Source organism: Lepisma saccharinum, chromosome 5 (genome assembly GCF_977018435.1).
Source record: "Lepisma saccharinum chromosome 5, izLepSacc3.1, whole genome shotgun sequence".
Classification (NCBI taxonomy): domain Eukaryota; kingdom Metazoa; phylum Arthropoda; class Insecta; order Zygentoma; family Lepismatidae; genus Lepisma; species Lepisma saccharinum.
Window position 1 is genome coordinate 45,727,820 of NC_139233.1, and position 17,524 is coordinate 45,745,343.

General features: G+C 37.6%; 1 protein-coding gene across 7 annotated transcripts in view; it reads right to left on the reverse strand.

Moving 5' to 3' along the window:
- Positions 1-12,650: 12,650 nt before the first annotated feature.
- Positions 12,651-17,524, reverse strand: part of LOC145988347 (lipase member I-like) — an 82,725-nt gene continuing 77,851 nt past the window's right edge. For all 7 annotated transcript variants that reach the window (XM_083123217.1, XM_083123218.1, XM_083123216.1 and 4 more), the window contains 2 exons: positions 14,144-14,297; positions 12,651-12,810 (listed from right to left, as the gene is read on the reverse strand). In XM_083123217.1, the coding sequence (XP_082979343.1) occupies positions 12,753-12,810; positions 14,144-14,297 (212 nt within the window). In that variant the 3' untranslated portion in view covers positions 12,651-12,752. The remainder of the gene's footprint in view (positions 12,811-14,143; positions 14,298-17,524) is intronic.

A 17,524-nucleotide genomic window follows, 5' to 3' on the forward strand; every position in this document is an offset into this window, starting at 1 on the left:
TAAATCTCTACAGCGGCTTCTGTCGCTGGAAGCCTCAAAGTTCAAATAAGCTCATTACGTCACAGAAGGAGAGAGATTTTTTATTGGTTGCTACGACGCAGGGGGGAGAGTGGTGTAATGTGCATTGTGAAATAAACCGAGCAAACTTACTTAGATATTCAGTGACAATTGTAAATTGGCAGTTGAAATGACTGAGTTAAAGGCAGCGTTATCGGGAATTTCCCTCGTCAGAGGGCAACACTGTAGCAAGATGAGGTCAGAGGAGATAATGTGTGTCTGTTTAGAAGATTTCGTTGCAGTTTTTGTGTAGTTTTCGATTCTTTTTTGTGATAGAAACCAGTTGGATGATTTGATTAACGTCACTTATTTGTGCTTTTAGATTAACCGCGAAAGAATAGTGATAGGACTATGTTGATTGTAACATCAGATTAGATTAGAACACCAGGCATTTGGGAAAGATTGGTGTTAACGCTGCTGGGGGGGGGGGGGGGTGATAACACCCAATCAAGTGTAAACTTGTCTCTGAAGCAAGTACATAAGAATAATTAATGATTTTAATACAAGACGATCCTGGGACAAGAAAGTTTACGTAATTACAAGGAACCTCGTCTAGACATTCGTCGAACTCCGTGGCGGAGTGGTTAGCACCGCGTGGTGTCCCGGGTTCGAATCCCAACCTGGGAATGGTGTCTTTTGTGTGTGTTCCTTCATCAATTTCATCATATCATCATCACTCATCCTAATAATCGCGATTAGCCAAAAGTGGCAGAAAAGCGACGCTAAGTAACGAAAATCAAATCAAATCGTCTTGACATTCCCTGAAAAAAATTCTTGCATGCGAACATGTGTTGATTCGTTCTTCGAATGAAGATACATCAAACGTTATTTTGTTTCAAATATTTGCCCTGCAAAAAGTTAAATTGGTTCTAGAACAATAAAACTACCAATATAACGGAAATTGAAAATTCAGCAGAGATAATGACGGAGCAGTAATGGGTAATAAATTGTGGGATGAAATTAACGGTACTTTAGTATTATACGGAATACCTCATTTCAGATCGTCTGTTTTCTGGGATAGGTTAGGTTAGGTTAGGAAAAAGGCGTTCAGACGGCCTGAAATGAGGTAGTCCGTATAATACTAAAGTACCAAATTAACTCATATTATGTATGTAAAATGATATTTATTTATTGAAATTTCCAGTACAGCAAAAGCCATTTTAAACCGGAATGAAACAACAGGAAAACAGTAGACTAAGGTTAAAAAAACACAAAATAGGATAAAATTAGTTCACCTGAAGACGAGAGAAGAGGAGGTTCCCTCTCAAAATGTAATGTTAACATAGTTATATAAAAGCACTAGACATAGGATAATGTCATTAATATTTCATGCTAAGAAAGAACCATTGTCACTAACTTTTAGATAACTATTTAATAGCAATTTTTAATACTTTAAAAACGGTGGGTCACACCGAGGGCGCAGTGGTAACGTCTTCGTCTTATAATCAAATATCCGGTGGGGTCACATTACAACGTGGTTTAGATCCCATTCTTACGGTGGTTTAATGCCAGCGAAAATTGAATGCATTAGACCGTAATTTCTTGAATCGACGTTTTACAGGGTACCTGGCTCTTCTGTTCAAATGGAATATAAATTGGGTTGATTTTAGGCTGTGATTTTTCCATGGCGAGTGCAATTTTCTCACGACTGTGAAGAGTTGATGTTATTTACAAAATTATTGTTTGAGAAAGGAGTAGCGAGAAGGAAGGGCTTAGGCACTTGGAGCGAACGGGACAACTTTCTCCCTTTGCTGTTGACAGTGATTTCACCTGAATTCTCACGCCCTAGTCAGACAACCAGATTACACTTCACTTCCCTTTCTCTGAAACCGGGAATACTAGCCAGGTTTCCATTCAAACACACTACGAAATAAGCAATGAATTACTTGTAGCGAAGATACAAGTAAAAGTTAAATGTTCCAGGTACTGGTAACTAAAACAAAGAAAGGGGCCGCTGCCGGATATGTAAAGTGTGTGTGTGGGGGGGATGAGCAAGTCTTTAGGGGGGGGGCCTTGCCATGACCTTTACATACTGAAATGTGTGTATGTAAAACAATAAACGTAGTAATTTGTCCAGCACCGCAGAGCAAAGGAAATAATACCACTGAAATATTGTAACATTAAAGGATTTGTTGTTCTTTTGAGGTTGGCTAAGATACAGTAATTTTAGGTAAATAACTTCTGTTTAATGCTCCATATCACTAACTGAACATTAATTTCTTCCTAACCGAAAGTAGTTCTTCCCTAGATCTGTGTAGAACTAGAAGTAGAGATTCTACTGTACGTACATATGAGTTAAGATGTGAGACGGGTCCTCTTACTACATAGAAGTCCAACACGGCGGAGGAGTGTAAGGGGTGGTGCTCTTACACCAATTGTCAACCTCGCATCCACGTAGTACACCCTGGACTGCATTTTGCAGACTAACAAGGCTCTGGCGTCTGTACCTACGGCCAGTATAATCTTCGTAGGACTGTGTGTGTGTTGTCCTATGTTTTGTCTTTAAATGTACTGAGTGCCTTTTACAGCCTCAGCTTTTAACCAAGGTAAGAATATTCTAATCCTCAGAAACGTGTTTTATTATAGTTATGGTAAGGGGCTTGAGCCCGTGACGAGTGCAAAATAGCCGCACCCAAAATTTTCATTTCAATCAATCAATCAAAATCCAACATGGCGGAGCAAGGGAAAAAAATCTCGTGGATGGAACGAAATTACTACTTACTTTGGGGGACTCAAACTTGATTTGCTTAGCTAAACACTACTGCATACCCAACCCGAAGCATTACGAACAGATAGCAAAACCAGAACAATGACAGAAATATTATGAAACAGCTGAATTGTTGCCTCTTTAAACAGCTCTGAAAAGTGATTTACAATATCTTGCAAAACTTCTGTGTGAAAAGTACAATGCAATTCTACCTAGCTCTTCAGAGGTATGCCGACATCCGTGGCGTGTTACCCGGTTCGAATCCGGCCTAGGTATGGGTGTTCTATGTGAGTGTCCCTTCCTGAATTTCATGCTATCATCCTCACCGTCGCGATTAACCAAGAGTGGAAGAAAAGTGACGCTAACAAGAATCAAACCACACAAACGCACACATACAGTGAAGGAACTGAATATCAGCAAAAGCTTTGGCATGTCCTTTCACAAGTAAGTGTATTTTATATAGAAGGGCCTTCAGTAGTATCTTGAGGGAGGGCCAAACATTTGTAGATCCGACACTGGCTGCCGCGTAGTTCCGATTTCTATGTAGTGTGTTGGATAGACGATATCGAAATATACATAACACACATTTTTTAGCTGCTATTGACAATAAGCATAGGAGCCGCGTGAGTCTCTGTATAATGATAAAAAAATAATATGCCTATACATAGTGATCAGACCATCTGAATGTCTTAGACAACCACGAAAATGACTCCACATTGTGTATGTGTGGACCAAATATTCCCCAGGAAAGTTTTCTGTCCTGTTTTTCTTGTGATGGAGAAGAACTAAAGCTATCTTCAGTAGCCTATCAACTAATGATGTACTTTATTCTGGAAGTAACTATTTTCCTACTTGCTACGCTGGATCATCACCTCCTCAACATCAGTGCCTTATTGATCTATTATAAAATGTGTTAACTCTTCAAACAGCTGCTTTTTAATCTGTTCGAAAACCCGTCGGAGTTTCCTTCGAATTACCGAAGAAATCCGCCAGCAACTTAACGACTGCAGCTTGTTTCATTCATTGACTGAAATAACCATTTTCGGTGCATCAGCATCTGGGCTATTTCCACCCGTTACATTATACAGGTCAAGTTCCTTTCCATAACTTTTAAAAAAGTGTATCTGAGAACTAAAATCTCCTTACCTGAGGCTGTAAAGTACATACCGGGTGGTCCAAAAGTCCCGGAACGGTCACACAATCGTGAGAAATACATACACATCGAATCGGAAAACGAAAAAATACGTGCTTAATAAGTGAAAGAAAGCTATTCAATGATATCACACTTGATTTCCCATCCCGCTCCCTGGGGTTGGGGCGGGGGTAACTATGAAAATTTAAATGAAAACCCCCATTTTGTACTGTAGAATCGGAAAGAGGACTTCATTCCGAGTCCAACGAGCTATCAACCATCCTCCTAGCTCAATTTGGAACGAGGGTATGGCGATTTTAGATTTTCGCAAAAAATAAATAAATAAATAAATAAATAAAATAAATAAATAAATTCATATACTCTATTGAAAGGTTTTGACGTGCAGATTCCGAATCTGCAATCGCTATCACTCTAGCTCATTTAGGGGCAGAGAGTCCCTTTGCATTTTTTGGGGGTTTTATAAAATTTTCACTATTTTTTTTTCTGATGTGTATTTCTCACGATATGTGACCGTTCCGGGACTTTTGGACCACCCGGTATAAGGACAAAACAGGACGACACACAAACCTACAGAGGATTATACTGGCTTTAGATCCAGCCGCCAGAACAAAAACGGAGGTGTTTTTTTTTATTTTTATTTTTAAAAGCAGTAACCCATTCCTGAAAGCTGGAAATAAGCTACAGATTTTTACTTTTAGACGTTGTATCTTGAACTGATGGCATAACTTTAGTTGTCGAGGAGAATCACCAACTTTTGTGGAAGTGTAGCTTGTGTTCGTGTTCATCTTGAGTACAAGCAGTATTGGCTATTGTATATTTATAATATAACAAAATGTCCATCAACTATTCATTGATTTCAAAAAAGCATATGATTCGGTCAATAGAGATAAATTATATAATGTATTAGTAGAGTTTGGAATACCTAAGAAGCTTGTTAGTATGATAAAAGTATGCACCAGTGAAACAGAAAGTAAAATTCGTGTGGGTATTAATATGTCTGACAAATTTACAATTCATGATGGGTTAAAACAAGGAGATGCATTATCTCCATTGCTCTTTAATTTTGCCTTAGAATATGCTGTTAGGAAGGTAAACGAAACTAAAGAAGGACTAAAATTAAATGGTGTGACTCAGTTGTTAGCATATGCAGATGATATAGACTTACTGGGGGATGATGTGAATACAATTAAGAATAATGCTAAAATATTTTTCAAAACTGCTAAAGATATATGTTTGGAAGTTAACAAAGAGAAAACTAAATATATGCTTACAGGCCGAAACCAAGTGTTAGGTAATAATCAAAATCTAATTATTGATAACAACTCGTTTGAACCAGTTTCCAAATTCAAATACTTAGGAGTAATATTAACAAATGAAAATTATATTAAAGAGGAAATAAAAAGTAGGCTTAATTCAGGAAATGCATGTTACTTCTCTCTTCATAAACTTTTGTCTTCTCGTTTAATATCTAAGAAACTAAAAGTTAAAATATACAAAACAGTAATTTTGCCTGTAGTATTATATGGGTGTGAAACTTGGTCCCTTACATTGAAAGAGGAACACAGATTGAGAGTATTTGAAAATAAGATCCTTAGGAAAATATTTGGACCTAAAAGGTATGAGGAGACAGGTGAGTGGAGAAGGTTACATAATTTAGAACTACATAATTTGTATTCATGTCCAGATATTATTAGAATGATTAAATCAAGAAGACTTAGGTGGGCAGGCCATGTGGCACGAACGGGAGAGGACAGAGGAGTTTACAGGATTCTTGTTGGGAAACCTGACGGTAAGAGACCTGTAGGAAGGCCAAGACGAAGATGGAGGGACAACGTTGAGATGGACCTAAGGGAAATCGGTAGGGATGGAAAAGAGTATATAGAACTTGCTCAAGATAGGGAAAGATGGAAGGCCTGTGTTGCTGCAGCCATGAACCTTCGGGTTTAAGAAGGCTAGAGAGTTAGTTAGTTAGTTATATTTATAATAATAAAAGTGTAAGCTAAGACATTAACTAGAGATATCGTTTGTAGACACTAAAAATTGCAGGAGTAGGCAGGTAAGAATATACTGAAATTTAAAAGAAAGTTCTCTAACAGGCACTGAAGCGTAAAAGGTATTAACGTTTAATATTGTGAATAAGAAAGCCTAAAACCCAGAGTATGTCATTAAAACGATTGATAATTTATTGATTTTCACAATATAAAAGAACTTTGAAATTCCAATTTTTTTACCGTTCTTAAATAATAGAGGAATTAAAGTGAAGGATCAACATAGTCTCCAACGTGTGGGGCGTCACCTCTCTCCCCATTAATTCAAAAATTTAAAAATGTTTAGACACTTATAGACCGAAATATGCAGTAACAATCAAAATAGGAAATTTTAGGCACAATGGGAACCTCTAAACAATCAAAAGACATAATCTGTTCACCCGTACCAAATATGCAATTAACCAAAATAGATCTGTAACTAAGCACTATTAAGCATAATATAAAAGGCATGGTTTAAAACTTTTGTTAAAGCATTGGCCATTACTAGAGGCATGCATTTTTCGATTTTTGACGAAAACGAGAAATATGAAATAACACATTGTAATCTTAGTGAGGTGCATTTTCCTACCCTGTTTTGTCACGAAATAATGCGAAATGAACTGCAAAATGCGAAACAAACTCTTAAACACGAAATTTAGAGTTTATTTACCGACGCAACACTTTCTGAAGTCAGAATTATCCTGTGAGTTATGCAATTGACGGAAAATTGATTAATTCAGCTGCAAATATTTGAGAAGAAAAACTGGACCCCTTTATACAGGAATAAAATTAATATTCTGGTAACGACATAAATGTGCTGTTAGAAGGGATATGTTTATTTTGTATAGTAAATGCAGTTTTTTAATCAAATTTAGGATTGTATTCTCAATTTTTAAACCAAAATGTCATTTTATATACCAGTTTTCACCGATATAACAGCGAAATTTTATTTTATTTACATCTTTTGAACCCAAAATTGACTATCTTTGCACAGAAATTTTGCTTTTTTATTTACCAAAAATATGTGCCTCTAGCCATTACATTCAAACAGCATGTAAAATTTTCATTTTCCCATTTAGTTGTATTTAGTTTACAACAAAACAAGTTGATTTGAAGAAATATTCAACAAAATTTAACGCCCGTAAGCAAAATTAAGATAAAGTAATACACACCTTAAATGTATACCGTGGTATTTTTGTATGGTTTTCCTCCATGTTATTATTCCCTATCCTCTATAGTAACTTCACTACTGGAATATTTCTATCAAATGGATTATGTGGGGCAGGGTGTTGTAACAAAAAAATGTTTCCTGCTTCAGGAAATTCAATTTTTTTTCTCTAGTTTGAACGATGTAGAGGAAGTTTATGGCCAATTGCACTATATTAACTTCGGAATTACAAAATAATACAAAAAGTTTGCAGGCGAAGCGTGGTTCCCATTCATCCGTTAGGAACGTTTGATGTGTTGCTCGAGAGCGTTTCATTCTCTCTCTCTCTCTCTCTATGTTTCTCTCTTTATCTTGTTCTGTTTTTCTGTCTTCTTCTCCGTCTCTGTTTAGTTCTTTCTGCTTTCCTCCTCTTTTTCTCTGTCATAATGATATGTTACGTCCTGTTAATTCATCGATGTATTTTCATCAATATCCAAAGTTAACACGTGGTACGGTCTCCCATAGTAATTAAACGCGTTTATATATATAGCAAAAAAGTCAAGTTTCCAAACACCGTGATGTCAGTTGCCTTGCCAGAGAATTTTGTTCGGTTGGCCTAAAATTTGGGCCTAGTATTTCCAGGTGGAGTTTGAGTTTTTGTTTTAAGTCCACTTTATGTATAGACAGGCTAATCGCGACTGGACCTACAGTTTAATGTGGGATCCGAACCATTATGTGCCTCCACCAGGTATCGAACCCGGAACCCCTTGATTACAAGGTGACTGTGCCATCGGGGAGGTCCCAGGTCGGCTCTGCTTGGATGGTCATAGACACTAAGATAACATAACTTCCTACAATTTTTTCTTCCCTCCTCTGCTTTATTCATTCTTCCATCATTTGTTTCTCTCCCTTTCTTCCTCTTTATTTATTTCTTCCTTACTTATTCTTTATGTTTTCCCCTTCTTTCCCTTTCTTTCTTGTTTCTCTATCACTTCTCTCTTTCTTCCTTTACCTGTCTCTGTTTTTGTATCTTCCTCTGATTCATTCTCCCTTCTTCTTCTCCTTCTATTTCTCTATCTACATATCTATATCATTCTATCTCTCTCTTCCTCTGACTCTCTCTCTCTTCCTTCCTTGCTCTGTTCTGACTTTCTTCTTTCTCTCTTTATATCCATGTTTATCTTTTCCTGTATCTCTGTTTTCTATTCTTCTATATTTCTCTTCGTCTTCCTTCCTTCCTCTGTTTCTGAATTTATTTTTCCTCTCTCTTTCTTCACCTGTCTATCTCTCTTCATGGGTGGGAACGCGACACCTCTGCATGATGGCAATTTCATTATTTGAAAATAGCAGTTTCAAGTTTTAAATACAACTTTTTATTGAAACTAACCAAAGAATGGGGGTAGTAAAAAATGTACTTTGAAAACAAGTATGGTGTTACTCCGTAATATTAAAAATTGTTTTAACACTATGTGATGTAAGAGGCAATCGGCACGCATCAAATTTATTACCAAATCATGGGGCGAAATTCGAAAATTTTGCACTTTAGCGGCCATAGGCTGCACATTTTTAAAAGATCGTGCCGATTTACGTAATTGTTCACAGTAGGTCTAGGCCTATCTTCTATTGTTTGGTTATGGCCAATTTGAAAATTATCATTAAGTTGCTTTATCTAAATATAAGTTTCAATGCCGTAAAGTGGGATGCATAAATATTGCTAAGTACATTGTCCGACTATTTTCATACATTTCATTATTGCAATGTACATATTTAAAAAAAAAAAAGGTAAAGGTAAAAAAAGGTAAAGTGTTCCCCTGTGCATAGCACCACGCCATGAAGGCGTATAGGGGGTGTGGGGGTAACGCCCCACACTTTCTAAAGGACTGGATTTTTACACGTGCTTGTGCAGAAGTTGTCAGCAGCTCTCTTTCAATTCTTAATGGTTTCATTGAGTAAAGCAAAGAGAATAAACATGGTGGTGGACAATTTGCTTGATAATACTTAAACACCCGACTCTACCATTTATAGATCCTGAAGTATTCGCGTTCTAAAATGTTAACACTTTCCACATCCCGTCAAAAAGAAAATGGAATGCAGGAAAGGAAGGCAAAATATAGCAAGGACTTGAAAAAAAAAAACGAAAGTATTATCCTTACTGAAAGTCATACCACTCCCCCCACGAGTATCCTGGTTACGCCACTGGTGGAAGTTAACATTGTTCCCTTGCTAGTCACAGCTTTCTTATCAAAAGCACGACTGAGTGTTCAACGAACCTTTAGAATCTCACGTCCAAATGTAGGCGACGAGCGATACCGCTACTCATAAAGTTGATAACGACTGAGACACTTCCTGCAAATCGAACTAAATGAGTGAACATGTAACAATGCGCTGTGGGGCTCTCGACTTTGCTTCCTTGGGATATTTGAGATCAACGAAGAATGATTCAACATCTCAAAGCTTCTAGCTCCCACAGATAAGGTAAAAGAAACAACGAGACAATAACGATTTCACTTCCTGGGCTACCAGATTTGATTTCACTCTCTCTAGCAGACAGATGGCGTTCGGTTGTCAGTCAACATCCACAGTTTTGCTTATAAGTTTGTAAGATTGTTGAATTGTAATACAAGTCTAATTGGCACAGTTTGATAAATTTTCTCTACTAGCAGACACGATCAAACTCCAAGCGCATGAAACAAGAAGGAAATCTTAAAACAAGAAAGAGAAACTGGAAGAGATACAATTACAGTGAAACGTATAATACAGAGTGAAAGGAGCAGAGATAGAACAAGAGCACGCGAGAGGAACCAAGTGATAAACCGAAGAAGGGGAAGAAAAGGACCAACCACACAGCGATGTCGTTGAACCGTGGCTGTCACTGCGAGTCAGTGTGTGCAGTTTTGCTACGTTCCACGCACATCTTTACTCCGCTGAATAAAAAAAAATATATAAAATTGGTTTTCGCAATGTGGATTTTAAAAACAGATGTAAAGAGATTCAAAACAAGATCAATATTGTATTTGTAGGACTGCCCAATACTAAGAAAAAGCTATTTATCAAAATTGATAAGAACAGTTTTTAGACAAATTTTAACAATTTGAAAAATTAAGAATTGTGTTTAAAACCTTTCTGCCTGCACCGCATTAAAATTTCATCAGGATCGGATGACCCGTTCTTTAATTTATAGAATTTCAAAGACAGCTTAGGTCTATTGGTTAGTTTTTAATTGGAGTCCAAAGCTCGAGTATCCATGATTTTTAATCCGACAGTAGAGGTAGAGACATGAAGGTGAAGAAAGAAAGATAGAAACAAACAGAAAAAGCGAGGAGAGAGTGAAAGAGAGAGAGAGAAAGAGAGAGAGAGAGAAAGGAAGTAGAAGGAAAGAGAAATTGCAAAAAGAGAAAAAGGGGGAAGAAAGGCAGAAAATGTAGAGTTAAAACAGTGAGTGAAGGCAGTAAGAGAGACAGAGGGATGATCTAAAATTTCCATATCACATAGTATCTTGCAGAGCTGTGCCCAGGAATTTTAAAAGACTGCTATATTAACAACGGAGGATTGGCACTGAAACTAACCTGAAACAATCTGAAGATGTTACTGTAGTCGATCATGGCGTCAGTCCTTGGACGAAACTGGGTCAGTAGTGGCAAAAAACATTTGCGAACTGCACGTATCTGTGCAATGTGAGCTTTATGGACTAAAAATGCTAACTTGGACAACTTGGCTTTTGAGTAACGTTAAATTGCATCACGCATGCAAAAGGAATGCTGATTTGGAATTAAGGCTATTGCCAACATGGGAGTCTTGAGTTACAGCAACGATGCAATTTCGACACATCAGCACCTTAATTGTTCTTAATTGCAATCCCTGGAAATGTTTACAAATATATACGGGGTGTTCACAAAAATTAGGCAATTATTGGCGAATAAAAGAACGCTATACATACTAGTTTAGAGTTAACCGTGATTCAATGGCGATTATTCATAACAACCCTACGTAAGAACTTCTCGGCAGGTGGCTCTAGTCAAAGTTCCATATATACACAACTTACACTTGTCTATATACAATGCTCCATATACATTGGTATAAATGTTGTAATTCCACAAGGAAAAGGGAATAACTAAATCCATCTTTTTAAAAAAAAGCAAAAATCTAATTCATGTCAGTACAATGCTGACAGTTCAAACCCGCATGTAATGATAAAAAAAATATTCATATTAGTTGTTAATGATACTGTTTGGGACGTGTTTATAAAACACACATAACGAAATATCAGGAAGGATTGTTAAAGGTCCAAAAACTTTAAGTAAATTCAATTCCGGTCCAGGAGATAAGCGTAAATAGGTTCTGGACCGTAAAGAACCTTCTTATCTGTAAAGTATTTCAATTCGGTCCAGGAATCCTTTTTCCGGATGAATTTAAATACGGTCCAATATATTTTTCCGGCTCAATTTAATTACGGTCCAGTAACCTTTTTTCCAGATCAATTTAAATACGGCCCAGGAACATTTTTTTCAATGAAATAAACTTGGACCGAATTTAAATTGTGCGAATAAAAAAGTTTCCGGTTCTGCAGGGAACCCAATAGAACCCATTAGAATTTATGACCTTTAACAACCCTGATATCAGGGGCGAGTTCTTTTTAATAGTGGAGACGAATTAATATAATACAAGTGTAATTGGGACTGAATTCATTACACCCGGAATGTGGTACTTGGCAATTATTCCAACATTTATCTGGAACGACCAAGGTTTCTTTTGCCATAAGTACTGATAAAAATTTGCATAAAAAATATGAATCCTTAAGTATCTTACTTAAACTATAATGCAAAATATTTACATCTAACAGTATGTTTGACATATTACTAATTAGAATAACAGGCCATAACTTTAAAATCATTATGCAATATTATGTAACATATAAACATATTATTTTACCATTTGTCTTTAGAATATCATGCATCGCCGCCATTAACATATAAACTGAATTTTTACGTAGTCTACTTTCTTGTAACTTTGTTGGCCCTAACTTGAATAGCTCATTTCGTAACATTATTTCCGATATTACTTTTGGATTCTGTGACCTTCTAAAGCATAAATCGATATGAATTTTTCACAGACATATGTTCTGCCATCTTTGAATTATCTTGAAAGTAAGAATTTGAAAGCTACAGCATTAATTTTTGCATTAAGAATTCGTAAGCAATTACATACAGGGCCTCCCAGATGGCGCAGTGGTAGCGTCGTCGCCTTGTAATCAAGGGGTCCCGGGTTCGATACCCGGTGGAGTGACATAGTGGTTCGGATCCCACTTTAAACTGTAGGTCCAGTCCCGGTTAGCCTTGCTGTGCATAAAGCGGACTTAAAGCAGCAAATCAATCAACCGTAAGCTATTATATTTTGGAGAAAGATAAGCCTGCAGAGTTTCACGTGTTGGCTTTGAATTCTCACTGTAAGTGAAGATATACATCGCATGAAACACGTAAATCAACAATGAAATATCAGATGTTAACAGATACTACACTTTATTGACCAAACATGCTTATCTTTTGCAACTGTGCAAGCCGCTGGACATTTCCAAATATTCTTCTCATGCACCGGAATCGTCTAGCTGCAGTACGCAGCTAAGTTTGGTGGAAGAAGCGCTCAACAGTCTGGGGCGAAGTCAAGTCAACCTTTTGCGTAAGGTGGAGAAGCATTTGTAACTAGATAGTACTTTCCGGTTGCACTGAAATTGAGAGATTGGATTTTTGAAAACATCTTTACATCTCCATCTGATACACACTGGGAGGACATATACTAATTACAGTAATATTTGGACCACTACTACATACCAAGAGAAAGAGACTATTGGTATTCGAAAACAGATGTCAGAACAGGTAATTCTCCCTTAAACACCAGAAACGTAGGGTTCATACCGGAAAGAGTGTCATCTTGTGCTGCAAACGAGACCTTGTCTCGAAACAATAGACTGAAAAATATTAAAAATAAGGAATTAAAAGAAACTTTTGCACAATAGCATTACATAACCCCTGGGATGTGTTTATAAAAAGTCTCAGTGAAATTTCGATTTTTCAAAAATGTTCATATAGCCTACCTTATATCTTAATTTACCAGTCTCGAACCAAATAATAAGTCTAGGTATCAGTAGTGTTCCTAACGTACGTACGCCCACACAGACCCACACACACGCATTCACACACATATGGCCTCCTCAAAAATGCCTTATGCTTGCTAATAAATGTATGTACTGTAAGTAGTAGTATAAGTAGTATAAGATAGAGAAAAAATCACGATTTCAACGCTTCTTGTACAATTCACATCTTGGATCTTTGATCAAGAATATGAAGTTGATAGACTGAATGTTCGGAAAGATCAAAGTAATGTGAATTTAATTGAAATATTGGTTCTGTAATGGATAAGTTTGTTTCAGGGCAAGAAAATGACTAATACAAAATGGAAGCAAAATTTGTTGAAAATTAAAAAAACAAAACAATGTAGGCCAAGAGTGGAACAGTGAACACTGAAGAATGATTTGAAAGAAAATGTAGTTTGAATTATTTTAATATTTGTCATAGTTATTGTTAATAATAATAATAATAATAACCAAATATATGCAGTTCTTGTTTATACCTGAATCATCAATAGATGGCACCTCCCTTCTAGATAAAAAAGTATAATTCACACACTGGTCTTCTCGCCTGACTATTTCAGGCAACATCAGTACCCTACTTGCATGGCTCTGTCCGCTGTAAGAACGAAGTCAATGTAAACAAATAAACGTGGCTTCTGAGAAATCCCATTGGCTGTTCCAGTGGTAGCTGTGCAGGGATCCTGCGCGTAAGAATAGGTATAGTGCATGTTATAAAAACCACACCACTCAACACAGTTGTTATGTTCAAGATGTGGGAGCTTACATTACGAGCTGTACAGCTACGACCAATATATTCATGGGCAAAACAACACCGGAACTAACATATAGGAACTATTTATCAGATGACACGTGGTGTTGTTTATATTAACTTCATTCTCGCGGTGGATGAAGATTAGTCATAACTTACTTGCTAACACAAGGGTCTCCCATGACCTGTTTCCGCCCTTTGGCGCACTCGTTGTCCAGATACTCCTTCCAGGAAGGGCAGGCCGTCCCCACGAACTGGTTGCTCCCGATGGACTCCAGGAAGTACTCGGCCGAGCGGTGGTGGTGGCAATACACTGAAAGAAGAAGCAGTTTCAGTGAATACGAGGAATCCGAGGGTGGAGTAGGAGAAATCATGTACTAATAGATTAAGAGTAGAATGGGGCCTCGAACCCTCTTCTACTTCCAAGAGGAAGCGCTGTGCGCGGATTGCATATATACCTCCACATTAACTTGATCAAATCCTCAAGCACATATTTCCCAATTTTTATCCTTTCCGATTTTCAAAATTGAGGACTTGAATCAGAATTATAACAACAAATACATTTCGGTGCCGCTATTTTGTTCTCTAGTATATTCTACAATTATATATGTATATAATAATAATAATAATAAAAAACCTTTATTTAGCGAGCGAGGTTCAGCTGTAGGCTGCTCTACCACCTAACCATTGTAATGAGCTACATAAGAAAATATAAGTATATATAATATAATATGATAATATATGAATACAGATGGAAAGCTTGATTACACTAAAGAGAAATAAAGAATATCACATTACCTACAATTACGAATATTCTCATTACAGTAATATTAGTCATAAGATAATATAAATGTGAAAGGGCAAAAGAATATTAAAAGAAAAAAATACAAATGTAAAATGAAAAATGTATTCAAAATAGCCTATGTACATAATTATTGCACAAGTCTTTGTTCTTGTATGGTGAAAGGCAAGCGACAGATTCCGATTAGTAAATTTGATTTTGGTGATTATGTAATTTGATTACTTGTATTGTTGGTCTATGTATGTTTGTATGTATGCTAATCGTATTGGTTCTGCCGGCCCCCGTGCTAGAGTGGTTAGCGCATCACGCTACGACGCCAGTGGTCCCGGGTTCGAATCCTGTCCTGACGCCAGTGGTCCCGGGTTCGAATCCTGTCCTGACATGTGCCAAAAGTGGCACAAAAAGCGAAGTAAAATAAAGCAATTCAATATATTGGTTCTGTTTATGTTTTCTTTTTGTCTGAACCAATATATGTGTGACGCCAAGGGTCCCGGGTTCGAATCCCGGTCGGGTATGGTTGTTTGTGAATGTCCATTTTCATCCATTTCATCATTTCATCACTCATCCCCATCTTCGCAAATTAGCCAAGAGGCACAAAACGCGAAGTAAAATAAACTAAATCAATCAATCAATCAATCAACCAATATATGTGTATGTTTATCTGCCTTCTGTAATTGGAGGTTTTACCTCTGTTGAGGGCAGTATTTAAATAAATAAGTAAACAAAACGACTCCCATGCACATACCATTAGTGTTCAGTGAATGAGTTAGAATTTGTGTGCGCGTCGGCATACATGGCCGTTTTGCACCCTTCAATGTAAACGGGGGAAATCCCCTCGTCTATAATCCTTACCCGAAAGTTAAATAAGAGGTGTAAAAGTATCTTGAAAAGGTTAAAAGTGCAAGTTGTAAAGGGACCTGCACAGGGCATACACGGCACATTAAAAGGGTAAAAACAAACTAAACAAATTCCTCAGAGACAGTGGAAAAGACCCGCTTTTGACTCGAAGTTAAAAAAATTATTCTGTGTCATCATATCCCAACATGGGTGAAAGTCCCTGGGAAGGTTAAAACTCTGCCTGAGGAAATGAAAACCGAGAAGGATATGCTGAATATTTAAAACGACATTACAGGCACGGCACATCGGATGATCCAGTCCTTAAAGCAAATAAGGATATCTGAGACGGCTGTGTTCAATTCGAAGCCGAGTTGGGGTGTAGGGGGTGATCTTCCACGCAGTGGTGCCCACACGGGGAGTTGCGCCTGCGTCATGGGAAATATTTTCACTCAAATATGGGGGGCTGCCTCCCCGATGGCGCAGTGGTAATTTCGTTCCCTTGTAATCAAGGGGTCCCGGGTTCGATACCCGGTGGTGGCACATAGTGGTTCGAATCCCACTTTAAACTGTAGGTCAAGTCCCGATTAACCTTACTGTGCATAAAGTGGACTTAAAACACTAACTGAAACTCAAATATGGGGGATCGTTTCGTTGGATTGACTTGTTACTGATTTTTAGTTATGGTTATTGTGTGCAGTTTTCTTACCTGCCTATGGGTGATCGTGTATATAGGGTTGAAATGAAACATCACCTCTTGTGCCTTTAGAATCGATTTGGAAGGGGGGGGGAGGGGAAGTGCTGTTCACATTTATCCAAGGTTAGTCAAGCAGACAAACTGTTAAGAATAAGGTTCAGTACACTAACAATGGCAGTGAGCCTGATCAGTTTTGTACGTTTTATTTTAGCAAACATGAAAGTGAGCCTACAGTACCTAAAGTAAACATATATTGCTTAAAGATGTCTGTATTATATTGTTCCGCAAATTTTGTCTGACCAAAATAATTTGAGTAAATAATTCGTCATAAAGGCGGGGGGCGAATGTTCTACCTTTATGGAGGGGGTGCGTCATAGGCCTTGGGGGGATGGGCATCCCTGCGTTCCACGTAGTACACCCTGGACTGTATTTTGCAGACCAACGAGGCTCTAGCGTCTGGCCCTGGCCAGTATCATTCTGTGTGTTCTGTTTTCTGTCCTTATGTGTGCTGAGTGCCCTTTTGCAGCGTCAGCTTTTAACCAAAGTCATAATGTTTTTATATTTTACTTGTACGACATTACAGTTATGTTATTCTAGTTATGATAAGGGGCTGGACCCCGTATAATGTGACGGGTGCAAAATAACCTTAGTGCTGACGCACCCAAAACTTTAAATTCAAATTCAAATTCGAAGCCGAGTTATAAAATGACCTCATCAGTCTCAGAGCCTTACACACACACACTTCATCGTAAGCAAATCGTTAAGGACAGCGATGCCCAACCTTTTCTATATGCTCAGGCTAATAAAACAGATTTAGTTATACCGAAGATAATGCCTGAAAATTATATAAAGACTTTTCTTTTTAGGTACAGAGCCGGGCTACATAAAACAGGCTGCGTGTGGCGCGCGTGCCGTACTTTGGGCGCCCCTGGTCTAGAACAATTGTTGTTTGATGTAGCCCTTACAGAAAAGACAGGACTGTGAGTGAACCAAGGAAGAACAGTTTTAGAGTATTTTTCTCGCAAGATGACAATAATATTATTGTAATAAGGTGCCAAAATTTTCTTCTTTTGCACATTCAGCGACATCCTTGCCTCGGCTTTCGGGACAACACTAACTAGATGCCTTAAGAAGATCGGCTGGTGTTTAAAAAAAAAAGGCAAGTTACTTATTTAATTTCCAGAAAAGTAGGACTTTACGTCCACCC